The sequence below is a fragment of the Pogona vitticeps genome, chromosome 1 (genome assembly GCF_051106095.1).
Source record: "Pogona vitticeps strain Pit_001003342236 chromosome 1, PviZW2.1, whole genome shotgun sequence".
In the NCBI taxonomy this organism is placed as follows: Eukaryota; Metazoa; Chordata; class Lepidosauria; order Squamata; family Agamidae; genus Pogona; species Pogona vitticeps.
The window spans coordinates 160,291,613-160,315,034 of record NC_135783.1 but is presented as its reverse complement, the minus strand read 5'-3'; the positions used below and the strand labels follow the sequence as shown (position 1 = coordinate 160,315,034).

General features: G+C 42.7%; 1 protein-coding gene across 4 annotated transcripts in view; it reads left to right on the top strand.

The window, feature by feature from the left end:
* The first annotated feature begins 725 nt into the window (after positions 1-725).
* The window catches only part of EHBP1 (EH domain binding protein 1), a 339,919-nt gene continuing 317,222 nt past the window's right edge, over positions 726-23,422 (top strand). For 2 of the 4 annotated variants that reach the window (XM_020790594.3, XM_020790589.3), the window contains exons 1-2: positions 726-911; positions 2,201-2,629. In XM_020790594.3, the coding sequence (XP_020646253.3) occupies positions 2,526-2,629 (104 nt within the window). In that variant the 5' untranslated portion in view covers positions 726-911; positions 2,201-2,525. The remainder of the gene's footprint in view (positions 912-2,200; positions 2,630-23,422) is intronic. The other 2 variants (XM_020790595.3, XM_020790593.3) reach the window with 1 other exon arrangement.

Genomic DNA, 23,422 nt, shown 5'->3' with positions numbered 1-23,422 from the left:
CATTTGGCGGGAGCTGCAGCCCTTTCATTCGCACAGGCAAACAATATAGCTTGCAATTAACCTCAGAAAAGAGTTTTTACTTCAGTTACTCAAATGAAACCCATGATGGGAAACAGAGAGAAGACCTTTGCGAACGATCCACGTAAGCCAAAGGCGGCGGTTGCTGTTTTCCCTATATCCAAGCTCTTACAACTTTTCTCAGACGGACACTGGCTCCGTCCAATTGTTACGCCGTTCGGTGTAAACAACCCCGCCTCTTCAGAATACGGCAAACCAATAGAAACACTCCACTGGAGCGAGGGGAACGAGCCCAGCCTTTCTATCCCTCTCTCTCTCTCTTCTCCCCACCCCGAACGGCGAGCCGAGCTTTGCTTTCCCCCCCGCCCGCTCCGTTCCTGCTTGGGCAAGGTGATTGACGCGGAGCCTGGACCAATACGCGCGCCCCCTTTGGGAGGGCCCGAGTCTCTTGCCAATGGCGTAAGTGAGAGTTGTCGGTTCGGTTGCGCTGCTGGGCGAAGTTGGTGTGAGGCGCGCACCTCTGGCCGCAGGAAGGTGGCGGCGTCGGCGTCTGTGGAATGCGAGCCGCTGCTTCTGCTGCTGCTGCTGCGGCGTCCGTCCCTTTGGGGTGATCGGCGGTGCTGCTGCTGCTGCCGCCGCCGCCTTGATTGCGCCAGGCTCGGGAGCGGAGCCTCCCGCCTGGGTTTAAGGCTCACCGCTGTGCAATGGGGGCTCCTGGAGTCACTGGAGCGGATCAGCTGCTGGCGGGCGCTAGCAGGGCTGTAAATGGGCAGCTCTAGTATACTGGCTGGTGTGTGTGTCTCTCTGTGTGTGTGTGACAGCAGCCCCAGCACCCGCACCCGCCGCCGGCCGAGCTTCCCTGGGATTAAAGGTGTGGATCCAGGAGAAGGAAGGTAAGAGAGAGAGAGAGCGAAAGAGAAGGTGGCGGCAAAGAGAGAGAGAGACAGAGACGTCCAGGAGCTCCTCGCCTCCCAACGTCCCCCCCCCCACGTTGTTTTGTCCTCCCCCAGAAATTAGCCCGGGCTCTATCCTTATGTCAGTCTGGAGACTCCTTTCCCCTCCCAGCCCCCTCCCAGGGTCGGAATGATTTGGGACTCTGGACCTGCCCAGAGCCGTGCTGAATATTCGGGGTGGCTAATGAGTAACAGACCCCTTTTCAGAGGAGTGGGGAAGGTGCGCGGACGCGCGCGTGTATATGTGGAAGAACAAAATATTAAGCCTGATGGGCACAGAAACAATGAAGGCGAGGCGTCCCTGAAAGCGGGGGATGCCCTCTCGTAGCCCGAGAGGAGATCTTCCAAGGGGGAGGGAAGCCAGCCCCCCCCCGCGCCCGACGAGGTCTCCTTTCCACTTCAAGACTCGTGCGATTTCCTTCTCTTTTGCTCACCGGGAGCCAGAATGCGAAGGCAACCCAACCCACCCCCAGTTCTCAACACACACACACACACACACACACACACACACACACACACACACACACACACACACACACACACACACACACACACACACACACACACACACACACACACACACACACACACACACACACACACACACCTGGAAAGAAAGTGCCCGCCTGTGTATATTCCCTGGTAATGGAACTCTTTCCCATGTGATGGAGGGGAAAAGCCTCTCCTCCTCCTGAGCAGCTGAAGCTCAGGAAGTGCCCTCTGCCTTCCCCCCCACCTCTGGCGTCCTGAGCCTAAACGCTGGATATAAAGACGGCACTCCCTATACAGTACACTGTTCCGTTAGGCACAGCCACTTTCCCTAGAAGGGAAGCAGGGTGGGGAGAAACAACTGTCACACCTTTTTGTCATCTGCATGGAGACAAAAGTAGGTACTTTCTCTCTGTGGGTTCGTCAGTATAGCACTAGCTCCAAGAGACATTGGAAGACGGCCCCTGGCCTGTCTTGTTGAGGCACAGAGGTTATTTTGGATGATGATGGTGTAGATAAAAGAGGTGATTGGTTTATTTCCAGTCAGACTTGTGGCTTGCATTCTTGGAATTGCTGCTGCGTTCCCCCCCCTCTCTTAAGGATTTAGGAAGAGTTGTATATGTGTACAGTATTGGTTGTGTATTCACAAATGTTGGGCAGAAAACTACCCACACTAATGATATTCTGACATGTCATGCTAGCCATGGCCTCATTCTAGTTCTGTTGTTTTTTTTTTCCAGTTTCAGTCTGGACCTTTCTTGAGCTCATGAAAAAGAACAAGGACTCCATAAGGGAACTTCATTACAGTTGTGGTCTCTCATCATCGTCATGGATCATATTGTAATCAGCCAGTAGTGTGCCACTCACTTAAAATGGAATTTATCCTAGGGAAGGGCAATACAGCCCATGCATCCTGAGCATCATTTCAGCCTTTTCCTTATTCACTGCTTTTGTCAGACTTGTATGTAGATCACTTAACACAAACAAACCATAAGATCACGTCTCGCTCAGCATCAGATTTCATACTCTTAACTGAACCTCCAGGTGTTTTAACTCTTCATCGTCATGGCTTCAGTATGGAAAAGGCTGCAACGGGTTGGAAAACATGCATCAAAATTCCAATTTGTGGCCTCTTATCAGGAGCTGATGGTTGAATGCACCAAGAAGTGGTAAGTAGCATTATCTGTTTAAATGCAGGAGTAGCCACACTGGCCTTTTTGGTGTGGTCTGAAATAGGGTCGCTTAAGGTCAATGGGAGGAGTAATATGCCATTTGGCACAATGCTCATGTTGAAATGGGGTCTCTCCTCCTCTCTGGCAACAGATAAAGCTCCTGGGATTGCTTGGCAGTTGTCAAAAGAAGCTCTCCCTGATCTCTCCTTATTCTCTTCTGAGAGCTACAGGCTAATATCCTGGACTGGCAGAGGAGGATTTGTCCCATGTGTGACTTTAATTCAGAGTAAACATGCAATGGATCTGGTTCTTGCACATTTTCATTGTTAAACAATTGGAGGTGGGTGGTGTGGCAGACTTTGACTTAGTGATATTCGCCAATGAGATGAGCTTCACTTCCAGTAAATGGGTCCATCAGGCTCCTGTTCTCCAAAGTGAAGGACGTTTCCGCTCAGAGATGCAGGAGGAAGGGCAGAATTGGTGAGAAGAATATAGGAGGAATATAGGTGTATATTTCTTTTACTTGAAGAGGTGAAGGGCTGGGTTGGGCTGCATTTGGTGTTTACTCACAAGTAAGTCACACTCACTTGTATGATCTTAATCCTACGTATTTGCAAATTGGATGGTGGCCAAAGTTATTTTAGCAGTCTCAGGGCAAGGATTGATTTTTAGTCTGTTCCCAGGGATTACACATGCTGGGTACATACGTCTAGAGCATAGCACCCTGCACCAAAAGAGTAGAAGCCCCTGACAGGGGCCCAGAAAGGTGTGGGTTGGGGCCCTCTATTTCATCATTTGGTCACCAGAAAAAAAGTAAATCAACCTGCCTCTGCAGCACATCAAGCAGCAGGACGGGTGCCTTTCTGAACGAGCCCTGAGCTGCTGTTGAACTGAGAGCCTTTGCATCTTCAGCTGATAGGACTGCTTCGTCTCTTCTCCAAATGGGACAAAAGACAGCTGTAGCTCTCCCCTTTTCATTGCTTTGCCTAGTACTGGTCCTGGTTCTTTCTGAATAAATATTTAGTTGTTCAACAGGCCTGAGCCCCCTGTTTATCAGAGTTGTCTAGCCTTCTTGCAACTGGGTGGGTTTTGCTGCTGCTGCTGCTCTTGTTTTGGTTTGTTTTGGTAGAAGTCTTCATGATGTCATCACATCAGGTTCTCTGGCAGCCACACAACCTGTTGGAGAGTCCATGCCAGAGGAATATATGCTGTTCTTCTCAAGGCTGACAGTGTGATTTATTTCACTCTGTGTATGTCTGACTTTTGCTTTTGTCTAAAAAAAAAAATTTCATTTCCCCTTTCAGCTCTGGAATGGGAGCAGTCAAGACTCAGCCTTGGGAATTATCTCAAGTTATTTGCTTAGTCAGGCAAGAATTTCTTGTAGCAGTAACCTAATGGGACATAGTTTAAATTGCCTGGACTGTCCTGAGTAATCAGTTGTACGGGCCTGTCCCAGACGTGTATCTTCAACTTCTGCAAAGTCTGCTTTCAGAGTTAGTAAGCTTATGTATTGTAGTTCTCATCACAGAAACAAATCAAAAGTGTGTAGTGAGAACAAGGTTTTGAAAAATGTATCTCAAAATGTTTTCTTTGTTTTCTGTTCTGCAGTATTAAAAAGTAAATACTTGACACTTATCAGAAACAGATATTGAAACGGAGAGAAGAGAACCGTGTTTTCTTATTTTTGCTATCAGATTTGTCACCTGTGCAGGGTATTTAATTATAATCAGTATTTATGTAGCAGTTTAGTTTGTTAAAGCCATTTCAGTGCATTATTTCACAGTAACTACAGAAAATATCTCTGTAAGGTTTTTTTTTATTCTAGTACTGTATAGGATCAAGAGAGTAAGACCAAGAGACACTAGCTGGTTTAGCAGCCCCTCCCCCCTGCTTCATGGCAGTTGTGAGATCAGAACTGGGAACTATCAAATCTGCAGCTCTGTCTTGTTGTTGGTTTTATTTTATTTTTTAAAACACATAGCTAAATGGTGGCATATCAGTTTTATAACATTAGAATGTTCTGATTACAGATGACTTGGGAGGAATAACTGCTTAAGATCAGGGGGCTACTTGCTAAATTCCTACACAATGAAATTCAAAACTTTACCAAGGCTGTCATTTACTGTAGTTATTTCAGTGTCTTTATGGTGAAGTGTTCCTTCCTTGGTGTAGGGTTGTCACCTTGCCCCAGAAGAATCCTGTGCCCCTAGCAGAACTGTGAGAAATTTTTAAAAAGCAGTAGGAGAATCTCTTATTTATACTTTAACTGCTCGGTGGATTACCTGGTAACACACAAAAAAAGGATGTCAAACTAGCTGAAAGAAATAAAGAAGACTTTTTTTTATTTTCATCTGTATGTGTTTGTTGGGTACAGGTGGATGCAAGGATCTACCTGCCCATTTCTAGCTCTCCACTGCCAGTTTAATAAAGCAACACCAGTCCTCCAAAGTGAACCCCAGGACCTGCTTTTGTAGGGAAACGAAGTTTGGCTAAATTTCAGCTGCTCAGCTGGCTTCTAAACTCTGTATTGAGAAAAATGGTGAAGAATATTTTATAGAATATCATGTAGGGAGAATATCATCATTAGCGAGCTCTTTATTTTGATAGGGTTTTTTGTTTTGTTTTGTTGTGGAATTGGTATAGGTGCAGTGATACATGTCACATTCTTCTAGTTCAGTGGTTCTTAACCTTTGTTACTCAGGTGTTTTTGAACTGCAACTCCCAGAAACCCCAGCCAGCAGAGCTGATGGTAAAGGCTTCTGGGAGTTGCAGTCCAAAAATATCTGAGTAACAAAGGTTAAGAACCAGTGTTCTAGTTAGTGTCACTTTGGTTGCAGCCACTCATGTTGTCTGATGTTAAAGTTGAAAGAGGAGAACACATTTGGACGTCTCTGTTCTGCCCTAAATCTGTGTTTGGTGTATGGCTGAACTCTCATTACCACAGATGATTCAGTGTCTCTTTCCATTGTTTCAGTAAATGTTTGCATAAAATTCTACTATATTGGTGGCAGCGTTGTTATATATAAAGAAAATGTGCAGCCTGGTCCTTTGAAGATGCTTGTATGCCTAAGCTTCCTGATTCCAAGATGTACTGGCTTGTGAAGGATTGTGTTACTAATGTAAATGCTGTCTTGAATTTCATCCATTTTCATAATGAGTAGGAAGCACTCCTAAAATAAAAAAAGTTCCATCTGCATTGAAGCTAAAATTATAAACATTTGCTTCCACAAATAACAATACAAAACCACAGATGACCATATTTTGGCAATAAAGCACCTTCTTTGCTTCCAACGTGTTGATGGCTATTTTGGTATGTCAGAGAACAACTTGGATCTTCTAAGGCAAAAAAAAAAAAAAAAAAAAATAAAGAAGACAAAAACATAGTAGCACCTTAAAGACTAACTGCAATATTTTAATGTGGGCTTTTGTGCACAAGTCCACTTCTTTTTGATTTTCTGAGTTAACTTCTACTTTGGTTCATTTGTGGAAGGCTGCAAAATTGCTCCATGTGGCAGCAAAATCTGAAAAAAAAATTGTCTTTGGTATTCTGCCTTTAGAGTGGCAAATCTTTTTACATGAAATGGCAGTTAACAATCCTGATTAGAATGTCTGTCCTTAAGTCCAACATTAAGTGTAACGTTAAGTGTCCTGTTGATTAAAAAGCCAGTAAGCATGATCTTATTTTAATAGACTGGGATTCCAGCATTCCAACAATACAATGCCTTTTCAGAGGAATAATAGACCATTCATATGTTAAAATGGCCAACAATGAAGTATTAAAGTAGACTTGGGAAGAAAATGGGCTTTTGAAAAAATGATTTTTTTGTGAAACAGTGATGGCAGTGAGGTGACTGTATTCCTTAAAGATTTATACATTTTCATTCTCAGCTCTTTCATTCCTGCATGTAAAATCTTAGGTGTTTATATAAAAATGTTGTTTATTAAAGATGTTTTCCTTCATTAGGAGTGAAGCCCCATATGTTTACACTGCTCTCGAATATACTTTGTTTCAGTTATTTTTGAGAAGTATAATGCTGACTTTAGACAGTAAAGTGTTAATGGGAGACTGCTGTTGATGTACTTTGAGTGGCCTTGGCTGTCAGATGGGCAGTATATCAAATAAATAAATAAATAAATAAATAAATAAATAAATAAATAAATAAATAAATAAATATTCTGCATCTTGACAGTGTTTTCTGTTTAAATGGATCGCCTTTCAGTAGAGTTTCATTTGTCCTGTAGCAAAACCATTTATTGTCTTGCAAAAGGGAGCCTTGTGGCGCAGTGGTTAAAACGCTGTACTGCAGCTAAAACTGTGCTCACGACCTGGGGTTCAAATCCCAGGTAGCCGGCTCAAGGTTGACTCAGCCTTCCATCCTTCCGAGGTCGGTAAAATGAGTACCCAGCTTGCTGGGGGGGGGCAATGTGTAGCCTGTATAATTAAAAATTGTGAACCGCCTGTAGAGTGCTTGTAGCGCTATGGGGCGGTATATAAGTCCAATAAATAAATAAATAAATAAATAAATAAATAAATTTTCATCTCAGTTTTAGGGCCATCAAAAATGTTAGTTTCTAATAACAATTAAAATTGCTATTCTCTCAAATTCTTTTTCTTTTGGGGTACCTAAAATTGTCTACATGGCATTACTATGTCAGAACAAGATTTTGGCTGGTGTCCTGCTAAACTTCAGCTGAGCAGAAAGTCTGAGCAGTGTAGTAACTCAGGATCATAGCACGTGTGCAAGTGTTGCTTTTGTGCAAATATTGCATTTACACAAATGAGGATTTCCATAAGACCACTTGTGCAAGTGGCATCACCCCATGTAATGAGCTATTGGGATGTTGTGCTAAGCAGTAAAGGTAAAGGTTCCCCTTGACATTTTGTCCAGTCGTGTCCGACTCTAGTGCGGGGTGCTCATCCCCGTCTCCAAGCCGTAGAGCCAGCGTTTGTCCGAAGACAGTTTCTGTGGTCACGTGGCCAGCGCGACTAGACACGGAATGCCGTTACCTTCCCACTGTGATGTAACTTCTTATCTACTTGCATTTTTACATGCTTTCGAACTGCTAGGTTGGCAGGACCTGGGACAAGCGGCGGGAGTTCACTCCATTGCGTGGATTCGATCTTATGGCTGCTGGTCTTCTGACCTTGCAGCACAGAGGCTTCTGCGGTTTAACCTGCAGTGCCGCCACATCCCTTATGTTCTAAGCACTACCTGAGTATAATATTGGCCTTTATAACTGGACAATTATCCTGTCTGTTTTCAAGTTTAACCTAGAGATTCTTCTTGAATAAATATTTGCTTCTCCAAAGCTCTTTAGAATCCAGTTTCTCAGACGTTATAGCTGTACCAGAGTTGAGACTTCATGTTACAAGATCCGATGGTTTTTTGTTGTTGTTGTTTCTCTCTCATTTTGTTTTTTGTTAGCAATTGTAATACTGTAGCCATTGAATCACAGATCTGTTGCCTGGCCAATGGGTGGTGTCATGAATCCTACTCTTGTCTGACAACAGAGCCCTTCACTTCTCTTTGCACTACGTAAATAACAAAGCTTAAACAGATTCCCCATCCCTTTCTTTTTTGCTGACAGTATCATATAGTCCTGTGGGAAAATATCAATCCATTGGCCAAAATCCTGTTGCTTAGCATAGTAAATAGCACTAGAATCAATGGGGATTTAGTGAGTCACGTCCTTCATATGTTCTATTAATTCAATAGGGCTTACTCTAGTTGTAACTTACTTTAGCATAGTAAGAGAATTCAAATCAATAGAACTTATGGAGGAGTTGACTCTTTACATCACTGATTCAGTGGGTCTACTCTAGTGCAGTTTATTATATTAAGGATAGGATTTTGGCCATTATTTATGAATGAATTGTAATGGATTCTTGATTTCTGTGATTATATGGGAATTTGTTTACAGCTCAGGCCTAAATTATTCTCTTTGTAGGTCTGATTCTGTAAATGTAGTAAAACTGCATTAGATGCTGGGTGGGATGGGGGCGGGGGACAGCAGCTACAGGATGTCAGAGGACAGACCTATCCAGTCACTAGTGTTTTATGTTTGTCTGCTGTCCTCTGATGCAGAGGAGGATTATTAACATTAAAGTAAGAGTTGTCCAGTCAGCTTTTCCATAGGCATGGCAAGAAGGGCAACTTGCCCTTTTTCGTAAAATGTCTTTGGCCAGACCTATGTGTGACAGGCTTATTGAATCCAGAACCAATTTGAGGTGGTTGCAAATTGTATCTGATCTGTATGCTTTGTACTGAAAAATCTAGTGAACTGGTACTAGTCAGTATATTTTTTACAGAACAGGGCAAATTGCTTCAGTTTACCATGCTCCAGAAATGTGGGTGGATATCAAGAATTGATTACCCATATATAGGAATTATAAATAAAATATCCATAAATCAAGGATTGGTGTCCATTAGCAAAAGCTGTGCTTTGAACACCTTTCTCTTTTCTTTCTCTTTGTTGTCTTTTCATGGTCTCCTGGCTTGGCAGGGACATTTTTATTGTTTATATGCTACTTACTTGTGCCAGGGTGTAGGTGTCTTGGGTAAATCTTAATAGCCTTCTTTCTGGAAAGTAATAATGAAATAATGACCCATCTCTGAACTGCAGAGCTAGAAGGGACTCTATGGGTCATTGGCTCCAACCCTTGGCAAGAAGGCCCAATCTGTGGCTCTGCAGCCAGATACCTAAACCATAGAGCTATCTTGCAATTCAGAAGTGTAGTTGCCTAAAAACTTGTGGGGAGGGACATATGATGAGCAGTTAGAAACAAAACTATTTGAAGTCTAGAATTAATACCACAGCAACTTAACTTGGGTTTCGCTATATGTGATGGCAATGGACAAATAATACACTGACACTAAACTGGATGAAGTTATGCTGAATCCAAATTCTCCCGACCTAGGGAGAATTTCTCCCGACCTTGGGCGGGATTTTGGACCAACCTAATGCCTTTGAACCTGAGCTCAGAAGGGTTTGGATCAGGCATGGCTCGTCATCTGCCCCATTCCTTCCCTTCTCCATCCCCTTTGTGGCTTTTCTCATACAGCAGAGCAGATGTGCTGGCAGATCCAGTTGTGCAACCAGATCTGGGATCAGGCAGCATGAGGGCAGTGCAAGTGCCAGCAAAAGAGGGTTCTGCTCATTTTGACCCTCCTTACAGCTGCCATAGTTTTGGGTTTAAATAGCCCTGCCTGGCAGGTATTTAACAAGCAGTGAAAATCAGTGTAGTGGTGGGAACAGGAAGAATGATTAGCTGTGAGATTTTGACCTGGGCAGGTTCAGCTAAAAATAATAATTAAATTGTTGCATTTTGATGGTTGGCTCCTTTGCCACATTTTGGAGAATGAAAAGTTGACAGTTAAGTCTTAAATGTCCATGGAGGGACTGGCGAAGAGTCAGATTTTCCACAGACTTATTAATGGGGGGCAGGGGCTGTTACGACAATTATGAATTTATGCTTGTGCTACAAGCTGTCGAAACACAGGAGAGTAATTGTAAACATTGCCTTAAGGGCACGGTGGGGGAACTCACAGGAGCATGGCTCTAAATGTTATTGTGAGAGCATAACCAAGCAACCCATCAGTTCTGTGGAGACGAGGCTTCTGTGTAGGAAAATGGGTTCAGTTCTCAACTTGGTGCTTGTTTTCCTTGTATAGTTTCTGGTTGTTGAAGAAATGGTGTTTGTGCCTCTGATGAAAAATGCACGACTGCATCTTCTTGTAGCAGCTGACATTGGCCTTGGCTTAGAACCTTCTATGCTAACGCATCATGATTTTTCTATTCATGAATGTAATATTTGAATTTTGATAGGGATCGGTCTTTGTTTTCATGAAATCTGTTCTGAACACATGTTTGAGCACTTTATGTACTGTACTCAGCTCATCAGATGGCTCTACTATATTTCTCCCACATACAAGTAGACTATACATCTACTAAGCCATGCCAGGAAGCAAGGAAATTCCTTGTCAAGTGGGCGTTACTTTCTTAATTCACCCCATTTTGCCAAGATACTGGCAAGCACATGATATGCATCTGAGTTGGAATGTTTTCATTTTAGGCTTTGCGTAATCTGTAGCATTTTCCCAGTACGCTGTGTAGGAGAGCAGAAGACTTGTGAATTCCAGATCATCCCCACCCCCATCATATCACATTATCAAATAATTTCAATGACGGTGATCCCTGAGTTTTTTAAATTGACACCCATGTGCATTTGCAGAATGAAAGCATTTTTAAAAAACATTTCTTATTAATCATATTTGCTTTCTCTTTCTTTTTTTTCCATAAGTGTTTCACATCTGGATGCTGGAGAATGTCAACACGTGGCATTCTCAAAAATAGTAGAAAGAATTCTAATTGCTTTTCTTTTGGCGGAAAGTATACCAAATGTAAAAACAAAAGTCTAATATTTATTTTAATGTGTGCTTTCATGGATTAATAATGGATTACAACCCAGTTCTTCAAACAATAGGTGACATGCCATTTCCTCTGACCCATAGAAGCTCACACTGAAGTGAATTTGTTTAAATTTATAAAGTGCCACAATTCTGCTTTTATTTTTCTTTTATTTTTCTTATCCGTGCTGAAACAGACTAATACAGCTATTTGTTTCAAAACTCTTTTTGAAAGAATAAATATGCAACTTGTTTCAAAACTTTTTTTAAGAAACACTTTGATCTTGCCTGCAGCAGTGCCTTCTGCAGGGCCTGGAAATTACTCGATCATAAATGCATGGCAGCATGTGCCGTGTAATCAGAGGCCTTCACCAAAGATAGAAGAGCAGATTTTTGCACTATTTGTGCAGGAGGGATAAATATATAGATTTCCTATATATTGGTTACAGACCATATTAATTCTGTCATTGTTTAGGTTCTGTTATATGACTATATATATATGCAAAGCTTCAGGCATCTGTTTCCTATTCCATACCAACTTGCTAGCGTAGCATGAATATTAAACCTGAGGTATCAGATTACAGTCAGTGAGTTCTATGTTATTTTACTCCAGATCTGAAACTTGTATATATTTAAGGAGAACTTGCTACTTGCCAAGATATAACTGTTGCATCTCTCTGCTTGCTCAACAGGCCTTCAAGGCAATTGTCATAAATTGGAAATTAATACAGAATAATTATAAAGGAGGCCAGGTCTGAGTAGCCATCTGAATGGGCTCAGTATACTACATTCTACCAAAGATAGTCCAGAGTTTTGGGGTTTGCTGTCATCACTATGCAGATTACACCCAATTCTGTCCTTGCCATCTAAATCTGAGGAACCCGTTTCAGCTCTAGATCATGGTGTAATGTCAGTAATGAACTGGATGACGGTGAATAAACTGAAACTTAATCCAGAAAAGACAGAGGTGCTCCCGATCAGCCAAAAGGCAGATCAAGGAATAGGGACACAGCCTGTGCTGGATGGGGTTACACTCCCCCTGAAAACTGGTGCACATCCCATGGGTACTTCTGAGATGGATGCTCAGGTTTTGGCAGTGGCCAGGAGTACATTTGCACAGTTAAAAATAGTGCACGCATTACACCTGTTCCTGGAGAGGCCTGATTTGGCCACAATGATACATGCCTTAGTTACATCGCAGCTGGATTATTGTAACACACTCTACATGGGATTGTCTATGGATGGTGTCAGGAAACTTCAGTGGGTTCAAAATGCAGCAGCCAGATTACTGACTGGGGCTAGACACAGGAATCACATAAACCACCACCACCCCAGTTGCAGCTGCTCCAGTGACTGCTGATTCCTTTCCAGGAAGAATTCAAAGTGGTGTTTCTAATGTATTCTCGAAGGCTTTCACGGCTGGGATCCAATGGTTGTTGTGGGTTTTTCCAGGCTGTTTGGCCATATTCTTAAGGTTTTTTGTTCCTAACATTTCGCCAGTCTCTGTGGCTGGCATCTTCAGAGGACAGGAGTCAGAACTGTGTGCTCTGTTGCAATTTTTTGGATAGTTGAGTGTTTATAGCTGTTGGGATCAGCTTTTGTCCTTTTCAGGAGATTGGGTGAGTATGGTGATCAGCATGTTTTTGTTTCGGGTGTATTGTTGTGATAAGGGGGAAAGATGATCTGTCACTGTGACTGATGGGTGTCGTTAGCTGGTCTTTTGTGTGCAATGATCCCCGGTCCTTGTGGCTGGGTAGAGTTCGTTGACTTTTTTGCAGACTGTATTTTCCAGTGCTGGGAGCCAGGTTTTGTTGAGTTTTAGACTTCTTTTCTGTTGAAGCTCTGCTGGTGTTTGTGGATATCAATGGTTTCCCTGTACAATCTAACATAATGATTGCTGGTATTGTCCAGTACTTCAGTATTCTGAAGCAGAATTTCATGTCCAGCTTGTTTTAGGGCATGTTCAGCTACTGCCGATTTTTCTAGTTGTTTTAGTCTGTAGTATCTCTCATGTTCTTTGATTCTGGTGTGGATGCTGCATTTTGTGGTTCCAATATATACCTGGCCACAACTGCAAGGTATCTAGTATACTCCTGCAGTGGTGAGAGGGGTCCCTTTTGTCCTTTGCTGACTGTAACATTTGTTGTATTTTTGTGGTGGGCCTGAATACTGTTTGTAGGTTGTGTTTTTTTCAAAAGTTTCCCCATGCGGTCTGTGACCCCTTTGATGTATGGCAGAAATACTTTATTTGTGGGTGGCTGTTTTTCTTCTTCAGTTTGGTGTTGTTTTCTTGGTTTGATGGCTCTTGTGATTCCATTTTTGGAGTAGCCCTTTGCCTGTAGGGCCCAATTCAGATGGTTGAGTTTGGTGCTGAGAAATTGAGTTTCACAGTTCCGATTTGCACGGTCTATCAGTGTTTTGATTATGCCTCTTTTTTTGTTGTGGGTGATGTTTTTGTGTAGGTACTGGTCTGTCTCTGTGGGTGGGTTTTCTGTACACCTTGTATCCCAATAGGAGATCAGTTTTGTGTATGACCATGACATCTAAGAAAGGGAGTTGGCCCTCTGTTTCTCTTTCCATGGTGAGTTGTATATTTGGGTTGATGCTGTTGAGATGGTTGAGAAATTCTTCCAGTTTTTCTTCACTGTGGTTCCAAATTGTGAAGGTGTCATCCACATATGATAGTTCTAACCTGTAAAGTGCTGAATGGCTTGGGCTCAAGATATTTCAAGGACTGCATCTCCTTTTATGAGCATGGCCAAGTGTTAAGATCATCAGGAGAAGCCTTCCTTTTGGCCCTGCCACCTTCAAAGGTGTGCTTGATGGGGGACACAGGAGAGGGCTTCCTCTGTAGTTGCTCCCAAACTCTGGAACTCCCTCCCACAGAGAGACTGGCTCCATCTTCGCTGTCCTTTCTCAAGCAGGGGAAGACCTTTCTCTTCAGGCAAGTTTTCCCTAAGTGAATGGCTGTCGAGTGGGGTTTCTAAAAAGGACTGTTGTATCTTACTGCACTGAATGGGTTTTGGTGTTGCTTATGTTTTTGGTATTGTGTTCATTGGGTTTTTTTTTTAGTATTGTATACTCATTGTTACTAATTTAAATGCTGTCTTTCAGTTATTGTAAGACACCTTGGGTCCTTTTTAAGGAGAAAGATGGGTTAAAATTACTTTAAATAAATAATAAATAAATGCCATTCTAAATGAGAAGTCACTATGGGATGTAAGACTGTGTTACTGAAGAGACTTGCCAGTGCATCAGGTCATAGTGTCTGTCATTCTTTTTTCCCCAAAGCATTGTCCCTCCAAAAGTGATTCTTGATTTCCCAGACACTTTCTCCAATTGTTCTATGGGAGGGGGCAGTGGAGGTGGCAATTGGACAATTTCCTCCTGTGAACTTTTTAAAGTTCGTTTGCCTTCAGGTCTGAATCATTATATTTATAACAGAGGTATGTTTATGGAGGATTATTCTTCAATGAGTGACTTTACTGACAGCCACACCACTGCCATAAGTGGTTCTGCATGATTGCAGTTTTGGAAAATGGGCAATTGGAATGCATATGCTTTTGTTCATTACATTGTACTAATGTAGCGCAAACAGTTTGCAATTAGCTGCAAGGGGTGTAGACTAGAGATGAGGATATTTGCATTCGTATATGAATATCCCTGCACATCTGGACCTAGCAAGGATCTGGTCCCTGGGACCTTACTGTCCACTTACGCATCCTGCTGTGGTGCTCGGCTGGCCACTCCAGGCAGGGGGCAGGAGGAGGAGGAGGAGGAATGCAGGGCTTCATTTGGAGTACAATGGAGAATGACTGTGTAGACTTAGACAATTAGCTTTTTTGCCCTGTATGCACAGCTCATTTATAGACATGTACCTGGGTGTCAAAACACACTAGAATTGTGTCCTAATTTATGTATTTGTTGTGTGCTTTAGGATTACCTGTTGGACATCATTATAAACTTTTTGAAAATAACACAGGGAATTTGTTTCTGCCACTGACTGGCCGAAATTGTACTGAAAGGCTACAAAATACTGTGTTCGTGTTGGAAAATATTGCTCTCAGTGGAGATCTCTTATTACAGTATAAAGTGTTATAAGCATTCATTATGATTAGGGGCAGGCTACTTGTGGGCTTCCAGATACTGCTGGGTACAACTCCATTTATCCTTCACGTTTGCCTCTGCCAGGATTCCTGGTGTGGTGTAGTGGATAGAGTGGTAGACTGGAGAACAGGGCTCAGCCATAGCAGCTCACTAGGGGAGTGGAACTAGTAAAACCACTCTTTAAAGATTTCACTTACTTTGAAAGCTCTATTAGGGTCACCATAAGTTGGTTCCAGTTTGATGGCACAAAAGATATTGTCTCTGCTGGCTAGGGTGGATGGGAATTGTAGCCCAGGAACATCTGGAGGGTCTTACTAAAAGTTCTGTTGTACATCACATCCCTTCAGGCAGTCTACTTCAATATGATTTATGTTACATGCTGCTGTTGTCATACTATGTGTTACAGTCACAGATGAGTCAGCGTTGGACATGCCGATATAGACTAGCCAGTGTTAGACATACCCACCCCTGGAAAGAATGAAAATTGAGAGGGGAAGAATGTAAGGATGGGAAAAAGTCCCAGAGTGCAAATTGAACTGAATAAAAGAATCCTGTAAAAACAGCATTTTGGGTTGGCTTTTCCTTTTTTTCTTTCTTTTTTTTTTTTTTTTGACTGCAAGTAAAGTAATTCCTGACTTCCGTGATGAATTATTATAGTTGTATTCCCTTTTGGTGCCACCACTTCTTTCACATGATTCAGTGAAATACATGCTATACACTCAGCAGATAATTATGCAAGTATAGACCAGTTGAACTTGCGTCTCATTCGCTTAAGCTTCTGTAAACATATGTTTGATTGGAGCCCAGGGCTCCACATAACATTTGTTTCTTTGATTCATCACTAGATAAATACCATTCTAAATGAGAAGTCACTATGGGATGTAAGACTGTGTTACTGAAGAGACTTGCCAGTGCATCAGATCATAGTGTCTGTCATTCTTTCCCCCCCCCAACGCATTGTCCCTCCAATGGATTAGCATATCACCTAAAAGAAATTAATATAATATTACTTGTCTTATTTATTTTTTAGCATTTATGTATTAAGTGTTTCTAGTTGTTTGGTGTTATTTGTTACTTATGTCAATTTCTTAGTTATTTATTTCCATTTTATTTATTATTTCATAATGCCAGAACATTATTAGAACAAAAGTGGGCAAAGTTTAGGGGCAAGTTTACCTACTAATGATCTGGCACTGGCTGCATCTCTCCCAAAAGGCAATTGTTTTTATTACACTGTTTAATTACTTGAAGGAAGATTGCTTCTCCCTCTCTCTCTCCCCCCCCCCCCCGGTATATTAATGGGGGGCTTCCTATTCACCCTTCTCTTTCATGTTCTGAAGCTCCCTATAGCTCTTTTTTTTTACCTTGGGGAAGCCTTTGGGAGACTCAGGGTTTGGGGAGAGCTGTTAATAGCCAAAAATCATGGCCATATTGCTGCTGCTGGAATTAAGACAACTGTTGGCAATCCAGGAGTGATTTTCTGCCTGTTAAAGCCTCTGCCAGGGTTCCCCAGGATAAAAGGGATTCCTTGGGAGCTTTAGAACGTGAAGTGGGGAATAGGAAGCTTTCTGTTAATTTAAGTTAAATACCCCACTCATTGGTTGGTGACATGATCTGCTTTATATGGCATAAGATAAACCAACTGGATTCCAGCCATTTTTTATTTACTTGCAGTGGCCATGTTACTGACAGAACTAGAAATATGCCTTAATAATGCAAATTTAGTCACAAGGCCTCATCTTTGTAGATTTAACATATATATTTGAGGGGTTCAAATGAAAACAATATATCATCTAAAAATAAATAACTCTGTAGGCTTTCCTACTATGTTAGTTTTGTGTAGAAAGCCATTCTTTTTTGTATCATTACTCTTGTAGTGTTGTTTTCTGATTCATGCAAACATTTACAATACACATGTGGTAATGCAAGTTCTGTTGATTCCAGTGTGTCTCCTTTCAGTATGTCCATGTTTGGATCCAGTCACATGCTGGTTTTGCTATATAGTTCTGAATTTAAAATTACAGTTGTTGCATTCTAGACAGTTGCCGAAACCTGCAAGTGGGGCAAAGCGGCGCGGGGGGGGGGGGCTGGGCACTGCAGCACCTGGGAGAGCTCCCAGTGAGCACTACCAAGGTAGGGTGAGTCCTTTTATTCCCCTTGGCTTAGAAATGCCTCAAACAACTCAATAAGGAAAGACTGGGCATGCTCAGGGACCGTGGGATGCTCTTTGTGTGTCTGCACACAAGCAAGTGTCCCAATGCATAGTTTAAGGCCACAGCAGTACAGTACTGTAGCTGTATTTGTATGACTGTATCTAGCAATTCGCTGTGCTTGCTCAAGTTCTGAAAGTGAATACCTTTTTGTGATGGTTTCAGAAAGTTCAAAAACACTGCTGCATGGGAAATAGGGGAGGAACATACTTGGATGAGAGAATGTAGATAGCATAACAAAGGAAGTAAGACATGGCAGGATTGGATATGAAGTCAGGGTGCAAATAGGCAGACATATATAGCTGGACAAAATGTGCAACTTGCTGCAGCAATTCACAGTCGTATTACTTATGAAAACAAAGACAGCTACTCCTTTAGAATATTGTTTTTTAAATGTTGAGGATGATTTTAACTGTGACAGGTTCAAGGTTCCCTCTAAGGCGCACATGACTCTACATCCCTCTGTGCAATTTGTTCTCTTCCTCCGTGCAGCCCCTTTGGTTCCGGTCGCAATGGAACCCAATGTGTGCACGCAGGGGAGAGGTCACGTGCGAGAAAAAGGTGGAGCCTTGCCCAGCGGGGCTGAAAAGTAGACGGTACGTTGGAGTGGTTTATTAATAAGGTCATAAGATTAATCACACAATCCTATACGTACATGACTACTCAAACTAAGCCGCATTATGTTCTGTGGGTCTTACGTCCAGATAAGTAGGTATGTTTTCAGCTTTAATACTTTCACAGCCATTATGTATTTACTTAGTAACAGGTCCCACTGAGTTCGTTAACACTTCCTTCCCAATAGGTGTCTTTAAGATTGCAACTTGCCATTATTATTTTTTTTAAAAAATTAAACTATTTGAAAGTTTTTTTGTTGTACAGCATGTTTTTATTCCTCAGCTAGTTATCTTTATGTGTAGCATTGTGTGTGTTTTTTTGAACACCAGTTCTATTAGGAAGGAAAAATATTATTTTTATTAACACAAACATAAATACTTCTCTCTGTTTTTAAATGTATTAGTGCTATTAAAATACAACAGTGAGGTACATAAATCCTTACCAAAATGAGATAATTATAGCAAACAGGTGTGCTGTTTGTGGACAGCTGCTATTCTGCTGTCATCATAACTTTATAATAATAGTTCTTAAAGGCAATCTGCCACTGTTTGTTATTACTCTGGATCTTTAAATGCTGCCAACTGATCGGTGCTGAATTCTAATGAGGTACAGGCACTTCGAGGCGTGAGAGTGCAAAGGAAACCCACTGTACAGATTATGTGTTAATAGTGGCTTTCAATTTAATATAGTCAGCAGTAGTTTTTATATTTGTCAGTTTGCTCTTGAGTGTTCTTTTAGATGACCTACAATATTGTAGAGTTGTATGTCTTGTGAATTTAACAATATTTATTTCCCTGGAGCACACAGCTTCTGTGATTTTTTATTTCTGGTTTTCTAAGTGTAAAATGTACCGTATTTTTCGCTCCATAAGACGCACCTTTTTATAAGACGCACCAATTTTTTAGGAGAAGAAAACAGGAAAATATAATCTGTTTTCTTCGCTCCATAAGACGCACAGGCTTTCCAACCCCCTGTTTTGTGGGAAAAAAGTGCATCTTATGGTGCGAAAAATACGGTATTTAATGCGCATTGGACATCACAGACACTTAGCTAGTTACATATTTAGCTCATGCAATTGAATGTGGGCTGAGGGAATGACGTGCTGTGACTTGTTATCTCAAGGAGAAATTGCTTTCATTAATGGCTGCAGAGGAGGCACCATTTAGTCCTCCATACAAGAACCCATGGGATGTAGGTGTCTTACTTGATCAGGGGCATGCTGAGATGTCGGTCCTTCAACAAGGTATCCTTTTACATTGCACAATAAACTTTCTAAGGAATGTACCTTCAATTCTGTGGTCTACTACTTTATAATATATGTGGAAGTAGGTTCTTGCTGGTTCTGCTGGATCTCTCAACAGCATTTGATACAACAACTATGGCAATGTCTGGCTGATATGAAACGGGGTACTGTTCTGTGGGGTTTCTGGTCCTGTTTGACTGAGTTTTCTTAAAAGGTGGTGTTGTGCTACAATTGAACCCCCCCCCCCGATCTTTGTTTTCTGAGGTTCCTCAATGTCTTACATATCCTTTGTATCCTTTAATATCTGTATGAAGTTATGACAGATGGTCATTTGGAGATAGGGAATGGATCTGTAGGGATGGCACTTGGCTCTAATTGTCTTCATCAAGTGCCACCAAAGAGATTCAGGTCATAAATCACAGCCTGGCTATAATGAGGAGTTGGATGTGGATGAATAAATGGAAGCTCAGTCCAAATAAGATGAATGCATTCCTGAGCAGTGTACAATTTAATCTAACATTTGAGGTGGAGCTTTAGAGAAATCAGGTGTGCAGCTTGAAAGGGGGGGGTGCACTCTTGTATCCTGTCCTGCATACCTCTTTGCAGTCCATTTCCATAAATTGTACCCTTCATATTAGATAGCCCAATAAGGATTTAAAAAAAGGTGGAATTATAAGATGAACAGACAGAGCACAGACAGACAGACACACATATATATTCAAAACGAAAAAGATAATATTATTTCAAGTAAATACATCACAGAAGACCTGAAAGAACTTATTTATTGAACACTGTTCACAAGACTGAGGTGCCTGCTTATATATATACTGCTTATATATACACTGGTGCTGGAGTGACAGCACTTCAATGATTGTGAAGTGGAGAAGAGAGAAAGCTGAGTCTGTGAAAGGCATGCCGCCATGCACATGCACTACACTGGCGCATTCACAACACATTATTTAGGAAAGGATTCCCCACCATTTGCCAAAATTACAAAGCGAGATAATGGGGCTTTTCTCAAGGTTAAGTACTGAAGAAAACCCACTGCACCACTCAATTAATTTCAGTTAATTTCCTTCAGTTAATTTCACAACTTTTGACTTGTATCTTGTCTTACATTGTTGATATATGTGCATTTTTCAGCTGTTCAGTTTTTTTCCCCATTAACCTAAATGTCCTGGTTCACCCCCTAGGCGCTCAGAGGCAGTCACTGCCCTCAAGCAGCAGAATTTGCAGTACCAGTGTATTTTTGCCATCTATCAATGGCACGGATCCACATGAATTTTAATGTATGCCCATCTCCAAATCATTGTCCATCTCCATTTCCCTGGTTGTGGCACTGGCGTGAGAGGTTGGATTGAAGTGGCATTTCTCCCCACTTGTACCCTGCAAGGAGCTGTCCATGGAGTGCTTATGGTGTTGATGATGAAGATGAGGCTTTCCAGGTCTCAGAGAATGAACTGCTGTGCCAGGAAATGGCTAGGCTCCCCTGAATCTCCAGGCCAGGCAAACAAATATGAGGAGCAGTGGTGGAAGGGAAGGAGCAAGTCTCGTTTATTGTTATGGGGCGGCCATAGTGTTTGGGTACCCAACTCCAATCCTCTCCAAATGGCACCAGGGCTCACTGGCTTCCTGTGTCTTTCCAACACGACACTTAATATACTTGCTTAGGAGCTCAGACACAGAACCCACAATGCCGAGCTCACTCCCTCACATATTCATGGAGAAATATTATGTTCCCAATTCCTGTGACATCACAAGGCCCCACACCATGACTTCACAAAGACCCACCCTAGGCATTGGGCCCCAGATATAATGAGGGGATGGGGAAGATAATCCTGTGACAGCCCCTAACAAACGAGACAACACTTCAAAACCATTCTGGAAAAATTCTTTTATTGGTTTTGGAAAAGAGGCTAAACGGGTATCCTCAGCGGAGACAACGGCCTGGTTCAGCTCCAGCAGGACACCCGCCTTCTAGTCCCTGGCATCCCCCTAAGGAAGAGGAAGCTTCGGGCCCTACAAGAGAAGAGAGAAAAACAACTAAGGGGTGAGTTCATCCACTGCAGTCAACCGGCTTCAACCCAGGCGTATCCACCAACCAATGTTCTGGCAAATTCATCCCAAAGTTCCGCCTGCCAACATCCACTGGCTTCCACCAGGAATATCCACCCTTTCATCTCTTCCACTCTGCTTCTGAAGCCAGCCTCTGCCAGCTCCGGAATACTTGGGTCACACATACACCCTGGCGACATCCCCATGGAACGCCAGCCAGCCCATTCACACACACGTTCACACACACACACCAGCTGCCAACCCCCTGACACACACACACACACACACACACACACACACACACACACACACACACACCTCACACCTTCACTCTACCAGCCATTCACACACACACCTGGGCTTCTATCCACCGATAGCCACCAATCTTCCACCAGCTGGTTTCAGGAGGGTAATGTTCCCCTGCTTCATCCGCCAACCTCTCCTGGGCTCCGCCTTGCGGCCTCAGCCAGCTTCCACAGGGAGATTCCACCAGCTTCTCTCTGCCAACGTCCACTGACTCCCCCCTGGTCCATCAGCCAGCTTGAAGCCACGGATCTCCGCCAGCCTCGAGCTGTTAACTCGCAAGCCCACCTAGTAAGTTCACCTGCTTTTACGAGAGGCCTTGGGCAGAAGGGCTGGGTCCCCTGTAGCCACTCTCTCTGCTGGACTGCCCTCTAGCCACTGACCTCCCTTCTGGTCTCCTGCCCTGCCCAGGAAGCCCCTTTTATCTGCCAGCAGAGAGGTGGGGCCCCTGTGAGGTCACAAAGACCCAGGAAAAAAGGGGTTGGGTTCCCAAGGCAGCAGCAGCACCCTCGGGATTGGCTGAATCCTGAAGATGATGTCAACAGTCCCTCTGAACATGTGATTCCCCCACAAAAGCTTGCATTTTGCATGATTTTTTTAAAAAAAATTTATTAGTGGCCTATAAATGTATCCCCTATCACCAATCCCCGTGATTGTTACATCTCCCCATGCTAGCCTTCTGACAGGATTCTAGGCTGGTACTCCAAAAAGTTATCTTCCAGCGTTTGCAGCAAAAGGAACTTTCCTATGCCCTGAGCTAGGGGGAAAAATAAAGTAATAAATGGATAAGGATGGGCACAGTCATATAATACAGCCTTTGACCCCTTTCGATTTTGTTTTTTGTTTTTGTTTTTTTGCCTCTTTTTGGACACTTTTCTTGCCCTTGCCATGAAAAAGATATTATAAGGAGCCCGTTAAGAGAAAACCCTAAGTGTTTGAAACACATACCAGTATTTTAATACCATCCCTGCACTATCAAAGATGCAGTTGTGTTTCAAGGACCCAGCCTTTGGTACTCCCTCCCACTGGAAGGCAGATTTGCCCCATCTTTGCTGCCCTTCCACAAGCCGGCAAAGACGTTCCTCTTCAGGCAAGCTTTCCCTTATGGACTGGCTGCCTTGGTTGGGATCTTGAATGGATTGTTGTGCCTTATTGCTTTGAACGCGTTTTGGTATTGCTTTTGTTTACTGTTTTTAGTGGGATATTTGTTCCTGTAACTTCCTTTTTCCAGCACCTTTTGAAGCATGGCTGTTAGGGACAGAACCTGCAACTTCCTTCATGACAGACTTGCTGCCAGCCTCTGAACTAAGTCACATTCTCCATTGCTGGTACCATGATTAGCCTTAGGTGGTCTTTGGTTATGGATGCCTGGCACCTATTATACGTAGGTGCTTGTATACTGGTGTTTGCATAAGATTTGAGTAACGTGCCCTGGTTAATTGAAAGGAGTATATGGGTCACTTGCCTGGCCATGTGCCTGATTCATGCAACCAGGATGTACCCCAGTACTTCATCAATCAGGCTGCATGGCAAGTTACTCATATCTTATGCAAGTGCCAATAGGATTCCAATTAAAATGTCTCTAAATAGAAAGTGCTTCCTTTCTGTCTCCCTTTCAGCATTGAGCACATTGCTCCAAAAGTACTGCAAACAGTTGGGTAGACATCAGTTTCTCTCAGGCTGGACATACAGTAGGACCCCTGTATCTGCTGGATCAGTATCCACCGTTTCACTTATCCGTAGTCTGTAATTTTGAAAACCACTAAAAGAAAGAAAGAAAGAAAAAACTAGAAATAGGCATTTTCACAATGTCTTTACCCAAACTGGCCACTACAGGGAGCGTGAGACC